Source organism: Gossypium arboreum, chromosome 1 (genome assembly GCF_025698485.1).
Source record: "Gossypium arboreum isolate Shixiya-1 chromosome 1, ASM2569848v2, whole genome shotgun sequence".
In the NCBI taxonomy this organism is placed as follows: Eukaryota; Viridiplantae; Streptophyta; class Magnoliopsida; order Malvales; family Malvaceae; genus Gossypium; species Gossypium arboreum.
The window spans coordinates 122,617,165-122,628,066 of record NC_069070.1 but is presented as its reverse complement, the minus strand read 5'-3'; the positions used below and the strand labels follow the sequence as shown (position 1 = coordinate 122,628,066).

At 35.1% G+C, this 10,902-nt stretch overlaps 3 protein-coding genes across 3 annotated transcripts; 2 read left to right on the top strand and 1 right to left on the bottom strand.

Moving 5' to 3' along the window:
* Positions 1–285: 285 nt before the first annotated feature.
* Positions 286–2,619, top strand: LOC108483006 (uncharacterized). The gene has a single exon (XM_017786167.2). The coding sequence runs from the start codon at positions 618–620 to the stop codon at positions 2,202–2,204; it is 1,587 nt and encodes a 528-aa protein (XP_017641656.1). The 5' UTR covers positions 286–617; the 3' UTR covers positions 2,205–2,619.
* Positions 2,620–2,758: 139 nt separating this feature from the next.
* Positions 2,759–7,373, top strand: LOC108483004 (phytosulfokine receptor 1-like). Its single transcript, XM_053032003.1, has 3 exons — positions 2,759–3,043; positions 3,246–3,341; positions 3,861–7,373. Exon 3 carries the CDS (start codon positions 5,093–5,095, stop codon positions 7,199–7,201), a length of 2,109 nt encoding a protein of 702 aa, XP_052887963.1. The 5' UTR covers positions 2,759–3,043; positions 3,246–3,341; positions 3,861–5,092; the 3' UTR covers positions 7,202–7,373.
* Positions 7,374–7,810: 437 nt separating this feature from the next.
* Positions 7,811–9,542, bottom strand: LOC108483007 (protein EIN6 ENHANCER). The gene is made up of 3 exons (XM_017786168.2): positions 9,283–9,542; positions 8,574–8,641; positions 7,811–8,262 (listed from the first exon to the last, which is right to left on the bottom strand). The coding sequence occupies exons 1-3, from the start codon at positions 9,452–9,454 to the stop codon at positions 8,131–8,133; spliced, it is 372 nt and encodes a 123-aa protein (XP_017641657.1). The 5' UTR covers positions 9,455–9,542; the 3' UTR covers positions 7,811–8,130.
* Positions 9,543–10,902: the final 1,360 nt, after the last annotated feature.

Genomic DNA, 10,902 nt, shown 5'->3' with positions numbered 1-10,902 from the left:
TGAAAAAATTACATACATACCAATAGTAGATATATGAGACTTAATACTTAAATTAAGTAGATAACAGAACAATGTTGCAATAATGATTATTGGGACTTTTGGGTTTAAATCTTAAACATGAAAAATGAGGTCTAAGATTCGATTTGACTCCCGATTTAATCGTTGCACCAACATAAACACCTTTACTTTCTTTTGAATCTTAGTTGACAATAATACCCGCAACAACATTGAATATTCTCATACAAATTAATAGAAATTAATTGTAATTTGATTAGTTTCCAACTCAATTAGTTCAACCCTTTTATTCGGATTCATATATCGGTAAGTTCTTGTTTAATTCCGACCTTTTTTCACCAACAAAAACACTTCCAGTTTCTTTTGAATGTTAAATGACAATAATACCCACAATAACATTTGATATCCCAATACAGACTAACGGAAACCAGCTGTAATTTAACTGAAAAACCGTCCTTTTCCGTCCACCCAATAAAAAGAGTTGCCACTTTCGTCTGGTTCATTCCGTCACCAAACAAATAATTTCCCGGCCCGCACACAAACAGAAAAAGGCAAGAGAGAGAAAAAAGAGAGGGAAAACCTAGAGAGAGAAAGACGGAGAAATGGACGGCAGCAACTCTACGGAGGCGGAGCGGTGGCTGACCATAGCGGAGAAGCTACTCGCGTCACGTGACTTTCACGGGACAAGGACTTTCGCGATCCGAGCTCGAGAATCTGCTCCTGTCCTCGCCGATCAAATCCTCGCCGTGACAGATACTCTCTTAGCAGCACAAGCCAATCCTCATGACTGGTACGGGATTCTTCAACTCATTCCTTTAACTCAGTCCATGGAAGTAGTGGCGAGTCAGTATAGGAAACTCGCTATTCTTTTGAATCCTGCGGAGAATACGCTTTCGTTTGCAGATCAGGCGTTTCGATTAGTTTCTGAAGCTTGGAATGTGTTGTCTAATCCTTCTAAGAAGCTTATTTATGATAATGAGTTGAGGTTTCTTCAGTTTGGTCCGGTGAGTCAGATGAATCAACTCGGCCAGTTCAATCAACAGCATTACCATCAACAACCAGAGCTTCAACAGCAACAGCAACCGCAAACGCAGATGCTGTTCATGCAACCGCAACCTACTCCACCGCCTAAAGAAACGCAAACGCTGTTTATGCAAACGCCGCAGAAGGAAACGCAAACGCAAGTTACGCAGTCACTATTTGTGAGAAGCCCTAGGAGTAATAATAAAGATGGAAACGCGGAATTAGAAGGAGGAAGACAGCTGGGTTTAAGTAATACTCTACCTGAGTCAACTCGGCCGGCTGAGTCAGCTTGGACGAGGCAGATTTATCAGTTAGGTTTAGCTGAGCCGAGTCAGGTTAATCAGACAGGATCAGTTGGTTCGAGCCATATTAGTTGGCCGGAGCCTACACGGCCTAGCCAGATTAATCGGCCTGAGCCTATTCGGGCGAGCCAGGTTAATCAGCCAGGAACATCTAGCTCTACTCAGTTTAATCTGACTGAGCCGACTCGGACGGGTCAGATCAATAACACAGCATCTCCTTCTCCTCCTACTTCTACTACGGACCGTAGTCAGGCAGAGCCAACTAGTGTGACTCAGAAAACCAATTTAACTCGTCCTAATGAAGCTACTGAGTCAGAGGGACCGGCTTTCTGGACGCCAACTAGTGTGACTCAGAAAACAAATTCGACTCGTCCTAATGAAGCTATTGAGTCAGAGGGACCGGCTTTCTGGACACCAACTAGTGTGACTCAGAAAACAAATTCGGCTCGTCCTAATCAAGCTACTGAGTCGGAAGGACCAGCTTTCTGGACGGCATGTCCGTACTGTTACGTTCTCTATGAGTATCCAAATGCGTACAAGGATTGTACACTTAGGTGTCAGACTAAGAATTGCCGGAGAGCTTTCCATGCTATGGTGATACCTTCGCCACCATTGAACGGAAAGGACACATATTTCTGCTGTTGGGGGTTTTATCCCTTAGGATTTTCCGGGAATGGTAAGAATATGGGCCGTAAATTTCCCAGTTGGTCACCAATTTCCCCCATGTTTACTTGCTCTAACAACAAGGATGAAGGAAAACAAAAGAACCCCAAAAAATCTGCTCCAAGAGTGTTTTATGATGAAAATGATGTATATGTTGAGATTTCTGATCCGAGTATGGGTTCTGAGGAAAATGATGAATGACCAGAAAAATGAAAGGACAAAAAAAAAAGAAAAGGCGGAAAATACTGAGGGTAAAGGATCTATGGGGGAGAAATGCAAAGAAACCAGAGTGATAGACTGAAGTAAGGGAGTAATGAGTAATGACCAAGTTTAATATTGGTCTTTCTGCTAATTGTAGTAAATAATTGGCTATTGAAAACTTGATGGACATTAGAGGCCATGGATGAGAAATACTCCTAAATTGCTTCAGGTTATTATGTTTACTGCTTTTCTGTTGTTCAGTCTTGTACTGTAATTTGAATTGCTATATTTTACAGGTTTAGGGGTTTTAATTGTAGTCAAAACTTCTTTGTTGTATATAGTCCATTTTCTATGATTTTGTTTATATGGTGTTGTGTTGATAATGAGTTATGGTATGAGTTTTTTGGAATTAAAAGATGTTAGGATTATTATTGTATAGCAAGGGTTTTACTTCAGGTTTTATTTTCACTGATATTCTGTCAATTTTGGGCTGGTATTGCAATTTGACTTGCCATTTTTGCTTGCATTGTGGTTTTATTATTTGGGGTTGTGCCGTAGTTTAATTTCCATACCATAGTAAAAAGCTTCTTTATTGTAGCAATTAAAAAGATGTTGGTTATTGTTGTATAGCAAGGGTTTTACTTCAGGTTTTTATATTCACTGATATTCTGTCTATTTCGATCTGGTATTGCATTTTGAATTGCTACTTTTGCTTGTTTCGTGGTTTTATTATTTAGTCATGCCGTAGTTTATTTTCCATTTCATAGTAGAAGCTTCTTTATTATATATAATCTGTTCTCTTTGCTATCAGGTTTATCATGAATCATGATTAATTTGAGGTGAGGCAATGTATGATTTTGATCGAGTTTTATTTAATGTTATGTTGTTTTTGCTGATGAGAACCAAATTATGGTATGATGTTATGGTTTCTAATTTGATGTTTATGGATGGTGTGCAGTATGAGATTATTTTTTGTATAACAGTAAGTAGTTTTCTTGAGTAATGTCTAAGGTGAGATCTTATTATTGTGGGATTCTGAAGGATCTTTTTTAAATCAACGACTGCTGTTAAAGGACAGAAATGGGAGAGACTGTCGCTGTTTGATCAAGGCACATCAGAAACTAGGAACTTGTGCTGGTGAGTTGGAACTTGTTAAAATTGTTACCGAATACGCTGTTCTTTTTCTGGAAATCAGTTTATCTCCTTCTTTAGTGTTGAAATTGGTTGAATTGGTTAAAAAGTAAACTCATGTTTCTAAACGTAATTCTACGAGGCATGATCACCGGTAGATTGGTGTTTCTTTTTCTTCCTTTTTTTCCAACTTATCCCACTATACCTATTAGATTTGTTTCAAAGAATATCAGAGTTGGCAAATTCCTTCTTGTTTGGAGAGGATTCATTGCTTTTAGGGTATTTTTTTGAGACTATCAGTATTTGCTGCCTTTTATGGTCATTATTGATTGCTTGGAATGACACTGGTTGTATTGGAAATATGGAATTCTAATCTCTGGTACGGTATTCTAAAGCTTTCTACGTATCCATTCCTGTATTCGAATATGTATCGGATAGGAAGCTGAAGAATCAGAGTAACATAGGTGGGTTAGGATTGTTTGTTATTACATTCAATTGTGACATTCTTCTTTTGCCTGCATTGAGATTTCGGTATTGAAGCATGGACATCTTATTACCACGGCATCAACGATAAAGTTTCGGGATTTCACCAAGACAGTCAAACCGGAAGAAAGGTAAATTATTCTGTCAAATTACTATGTTCTAAACAATATCTGTAGGAAGCACATACTTTACATTCTTGGTCTGAATTTTTTTTTCTTTTTGGTATCATATTATCTGTGCTTAATATTTGTGTTGGATTATATATACGTACTTTCCACATGCGCATTACATGGTGCCATGTCAGACTTAATGATAAAAATGGAACAAATCGTTTATTTAATGATCATATTGTAGATTTTTAAAATTCTAATTTAAATTGTACACGAGTAAACTTATAAATTATTCTGATATAAATTATTACAAATCTTGTACTTGTATACTATGTATTCTACAGAAGATAATAAAATCCCATATAATATGAATATTATTTAATTATACAAATAATCACAATTCGGGTAAATTATATCAAGGTTATATTTTTGATTGATAACTTTAGAAAGTTGCAAAATTTTTATTGAGTTTTTGAAAGTTTTCATTTAAATTATTGAATTATTTGAAAGTTATATTTTAAGTTATTGAGTTGTTAAGTTATTTGTTTAAAAAAAAAAAGTTCGGCTAGCGAGCTCTAAGTGATGATTTGAGTGAGTAGAAAAACATAATTTATATTCAAATCGATCTGATGGTCAGTATTAAAGATAGGAAAAGAAAGCCATTTAGATTTTAGTCCAAAAATTTGTAATGTTGAAAGTTAATTCATGCAAAAAAACTAAACTATAAAGAATGAGGAAAACTTTCGATTAATACAAACAATGCAAATAGAGAAAATTATATAATATTGATTTTAAAAGTCTAATAATTTAAATAAAATTTTGAATAATCAGTGATCATTTTATAATTTTTAAAAATTAAATGACTAAATCATAATATCTCATATAATACACTTAGATTTGTATGCTTCTGATAAATATCTCATAACTTAGATTTGTATGCTTGTGATAAATATCTCATATAATACACTTATATTTGTATGCTTGTATAAATATCTCATTTAGTAAGAAACCCCGATGATCCAACGAAACAAATGATTCCGACCTTTTGATTATTAAGTCAACGACCCTTTATTCAAGGAAAATTGGATCCATAATTCGAATAATAAAACAAACAATGATTCTGTCATTAAAACTTGAACTGAGCCATATGCAGAAAAGTACACCATGTCTTCCCCAAATCTCTATTTGATCTACATTTCATCATTGTTCTTCAGTTTCCATTTATGGGTCTTGAAATCACAAGAAACACCATGTAACCCCAATGATTTGAAGGCCTTGAATGGATTTTCAAGCTGCCTGGAACCAAATGTTCTTGGATGGAACAACAGCAACTCTGTTTCGGATTGCTGCACTTGGACGGGTGTCACCTGCAACGATTCCGCGAGCAGAAGGGTGGTGGCTTTGGAACTTGGTCAAAAGAATCTTTATGGAACAATTTGTGATTCCATTGTAGGGTTAAACCAGTTGAGAATCCTGAATCTTTCCCATAACCAGCTTCACGGTTCACTTCCGACCAAGCTTTTTCGCATGGAGAAACTGGAAATCCTTGATGTAAGTGACAACAGGTTCGTTTATAGAATCCCCGAAGAGCTTCCTCTATCATCGTCTATATGGTACGTTAATGTTTCGAAGAATGGTTTGTTCGGTTCCATAGGTGAAAATCTCTGCAAAAACTCATCATCATCCAATATCAAGGTTCTTGATATGTCAATGAACTTCTTTGGGGAAGTTCAACAAGGTCTGTCAAACTGTACTTCATTGCAATATCTCATGATCAATGGCAACAATTTCAGGAGTTTGCCAAGGGGTATCTTCCAAATGATGCAAAATCTTAGAGTTTTGCATCTTCAAAACAACAGCTTTTCAGGGACATTGGATCATGGGATTGGTCATCTTCTAAACCTTGTTGAATTAGACATCTCTTCTAATTCATTTACAGGGGTTTTCCCAGATGTGTTTGGGAGCCTAGGAAAGCTTGAGAAATTCACTGCAAGTTCAAATAACTTCAATGGAGCTTTGCCAACCTCAATGCTCAACTCACCTTCAATTACAACCCTTGATCTCCACAACAACAGCTTGAATGATCCAATTAACCTCAACTGTTCAGCCATGACCAAGCTCAGATCCCTTCACCTTGGGTCTAATAAGCTCTATGGTTCAATCCTCCATAACCTTTCCTCTTGTAAGAGCTTGAACATACTCAACCTTGGCCACAACAACCTTGATGGTCAAATCCCTGAAAGTTTCAAGAATCTCAATGCTCTCACAGTGCTTTCACTCTCAAGGACCAACCTGGTCAACCTCTCATCCACCCTTAAGATTCTGCAGCACTTCAAAAACTTGACTGTTTTGATGCTCTCTGAAAATTTTCAGGGCGAACAGATTCCCGATGATGCTTATTTTCAATTCAGAAGCCTCAAGGTACTCAGCATTGCCTACAGTGAACTGCGGGGATTGATGCCACCATGGTTGCTTGGCTGCAACGGGTTACAATTCTTGGACTTGTCGACGAACCATCTGTTCGGAACCATTCCTCTGGGGTTCAACAAGTTTAAGTACCTGTTTTACCTGGATTTGTCAAACAATTCATTCACAGGTGAGATACCAAAAGGGTTAACTCAACTACAGGCCCTCATCGACATCGACATTTCGTTGTTAGGGACTCCTTTAGGATTCCCTTTGTTCAGCACCGGTATAGACGGTGCAACTTTTTGTTACAATAACATCATAAGTTTCCCACCAACATTGGACCTGAGTTACAACATGCTAAGTGGAACTATTTGGCCAAGTTTTGGCAACTTGAGAAGGCTTCATGTTCTAAACCTCAAAGAGAATCGCTTGAGAGGCTCGATCCCAGAGTCTTTGTCGGGGATGAAAAACTTGGAAACCTTGGACTTATCTCATAACAAATTATCTGGAAAGATACCAGAATCACTTGTGCTGCTCAGTTTTTTGTCCAAGTTCAGTGTGGCATATAATGAACTTTATGGGGAAATCCCCATGGGAGGTCAGTTCATGACTTTCCCATCTTCAAGCTTTGAAAGGAACAATGGCCTTTGTGGTGGACCTTATATTCCATGCTCACTTCAACAGGCTCCTGTTGATGAATCTCCAAGTGAAGCAATGACAGTATTTGGTCCTCAATTCGGATTCGGCGTTGCTACTGGCTTTGTTCTCACCATTATCGTCTGCTTTATGTCTGGTTGGATTCTTCCAAGAGAGACAACATTCAAATATAGATGCTTTACAAGTAGATCCAGTCACCATGACTAGCTTTTTTTCGATGTCTGCTGTACAGCTTTTCAAGTTGTAGACTGCTAAAAATATCTTGAAAACTGTTGTACTAAGAGTTAGATTATATTTTGTATCATCTGTTCAAAAAAATGAGCAAATTAATCTCTTTACGTTAAATTAAAGAATAAATTAATCTTTTCTGTTAAAAAAATTTTATTCATTTGTATTGTTAAAAACTAATATGATTGGTAGAATAATCAAACTGTCACATGACGTACCACGTATATCTCCTATTGATGTATAAAAACTAGTTTTTCAATTGTAGAAATTGATAAAATTTTTAACCTATTGATGTATAAAAACTAGTTTTTCAACCGTAGAAATTGATAGAATTTTTAATGAAGAATTAATTTGCTCTTTGATATAATGTACAGACAAAAAATTTCTCATCTTTTGAGTAGAGAAGACCAAGTACAATCCAACTCCTAGTATAAGGAATCCATGGTATTTTCACAGTTTTAGACCGTATATAGAGATGCTTCTTTTACAAAGTCAATATATATATATATATATTGTAATGATCTATCAACCACATAAGTAATGCATGCTCATTCCAATCCGAATCAACTGTGGGCAATAACAGTAATATTTGAATCCAAATATTATCGGAATTCTCATTACCCAAATCCACATAAAACAGATCGGAGAATTGCAAATATCATTTCTCATAGGCCATAGAACAATACTGCTTTAACCAGTTTAGCTTATGCTACAACTAACCCTAAAGCTATCCAACGAATTTCAGCTTTGCAGAGGTTTCTAGGGATGAAAACGGAACAAAAGACGTGATCTAATTGTAGATTAAACATCATGAGAATCTCTATGATGATTCATATAAGTAAAGACTGATCTAATTGTAAACTAAATGTTCGATCCAAGACCAGAGTCTGTCCCCAAGTTTGCAAACTTCACCTCAAAACCACTGCCGCTTTCCTTAGAGCTAGATACCTTTGCACATACTCATTGGGAAGTGATCTCACAAGCTTGAAAACATCGGCATTTGCATAGCGGAGATTCGTCCTCGGATCGTGGTACGGTGCCTGCACAACAATTACAAGTTTATTGTTCTTTATTTTGTTCCCGGAAATTGAATTTTGCAATTTACATCACAAGTTTCATATATGAATCCAAACCATCGGTGTATGCATCAAGATCAATCGGATTAACTATGGGATAAATGTAACTATCACTTTTATTAACTAAAGCATTCTTTATCTACGGAACATATATTCCCGACAAGTTATATCTCCATACTGTGTTTGAAAATGTCATACAGAAGTGTCAGACACCAATACTTCAAGAAAAAATGAAGGATAGGAGCAAAGCTTAAAGCATATGTTCTGAAACAAACCTCGAATCCCGTTATATCACAAATTCTTTTGCACGGTTGCATTGAAGGCGGTGATTCAATATTAACATCTGCAAAAATCCAAATTACACAAAGGAAATAGTTTCATCATTAATAACCTTGCCATCGAATTCTTTGGGTAAAACTACCATGGAGACCCTTGTACTAGAAATCGGATAATATTTTGCCCCCTTACTGAAAAATGAGCAAATTAGTCATTTTAATTAAAACTTTCATCTATTTTTACCTTAAAAACTGGTACCATTGACGGAATAACCAAATAGTTACACACATAGATCTCATGTTGACAAACAAGAATTAGTTTTTTAACATTAGAAATGAAAGAAATTTTTAACAGAATGACCAATTTGCTCTTTGGTCTAACATACAAAGACTAATTTGCTATTTTTTGAGAAAAGGAGCAAAATGTAATTAGAAGTACAAGGCGGGTACTTTTACAGGATTCTTTGCAAAAAATACTAAAACAACAACATAAGATTCTAATCATGGAATTCCTCTCAAAATAACATCACGTCAAGGTTTTCCACTACGGAATTTCGTTATAATGTCAAATAAATAACTGAGTTGACAATTGAATCCAACTTTTTCCAAAAAAAACCGTAGATTGATCCAATTGTTAACTATTCAATGTACTTAAATAAACACATATGAACACAAAAAAGAAACCCTAAAAAAATTGGCATAGGCTTACAATTGGGTTCATCAGGAGAGTAATTCTGGCAAATTTCAGCTTGAAGGATTTGCTTGAGCTGTTTCCATCTCACTTTCGATTGGCCCTTTGGGTATTTCTCATACATTTGAATCCTCTTGAAACTCATATGCGTTGGCAATACCAACTCTGCTTTTATCACCTCTGCCTCCATTGATTTCCCAATAATCTCAAATCCCTAAATAAACTCAGAGCTCCCGAAATGAAATTGGGGCAAATAAAGGCCAAAAAAAAAGGAGACAGAGGAATAATACGACGTCGGATTTGAGTCAATGCGTACGCTTATCTTTCTAGGACCGAGATAAGTAGGTCAAATTGTGATATTAGTCCCTCTTCTATCTATAAGTTACAGATTTAGTCACTGTACTTTAATTTGAAATTTTTAGTGCTTCATTTTTTTTGAATTTTGAAATTTTAGTCTAGAAACAAAACGATAACTATTAAAGTTGATTACGTTAAATTATGCTATTTTTAGAATATCATGCGACAAACATATTATCATGTGTAATAGTATATGTTTAAAAAAATTATATTATAAATATTTGGGAGGGATCAAAGGGCAATTCGATTATTAAATTAATTTATATTTATATTTTATTTTTTGAAGGACCTTAGAAGCAATTTTGCTATTTTCGTCCAGGAGGCAAGGCCTTCCATGCTATGTAATTTTAGTTAATAGATACAACCATTTGAATCAAAATTAAATGGTTAAATTTTACTATTAGTCTTTATACTTAACAAAAGTTGTGGGTTTAATCCATATACTTTTATTTGGCTATTTTTAGTCTCTGTACTTTTCAAAATTTAACATTTCAGTCTTCACTAAACAATAATTGTTAATTTCATTAAGTAAAGTTCTGCTTCCAGAATCTGCTGCACCAAACATATTATTATGTATGTAATGTCATGTCAGCTTATTATTTTCACATATTACTCATTAAGAATCTAATTAATGGATTACTAATTGCCATTTATGTTAAGACAAAAATTTCAAATTAAAAAAAATGGGGACTTAGAATGATCTAATTGGAGAAAATGGACAATATCTACAAAAACTATTAATTGAATTTAATCAAACAAATTTAATTACTTCTGTTTGGGCCAGGACTAAAATTCTAAATTTTGAAAAGTATAAGGACTAAAATTGATCAAATTAAAGTATAGAGACTAAGTCCACAAATTTTGTAAAGTATAGGTACTAATAACAAAATTTAACCAAATTGAAATTTCAAAACTCAAAAAAATATAAAGGCTAAAACTGATCAAATTAGAAAACAGAGACTAAATCCAAAACTTACTTATAACACGATACTAATATCAGAAATTGACTTAGCGGATTTAACTTCTATCATTTGGTTTAGGACTGAAACTTCATAATTTGGAAAAGCAGAAGAGCTAGAAATGACGAAATTGATAACTTACGCATAACACAAGGATTAATAGAAAATTTTGACCAATAAAAAAGGATATCATCGTGTCAACGTCATCCTAATCTTTAAGCGTAACTAAACGACGTCGGAATTTCCTCTCCTTTTACTTTTTCTTTTTTTCTTTTTCTGAAAAGCCATAAATAACGTCAACAACAAAACAACACGACATTAT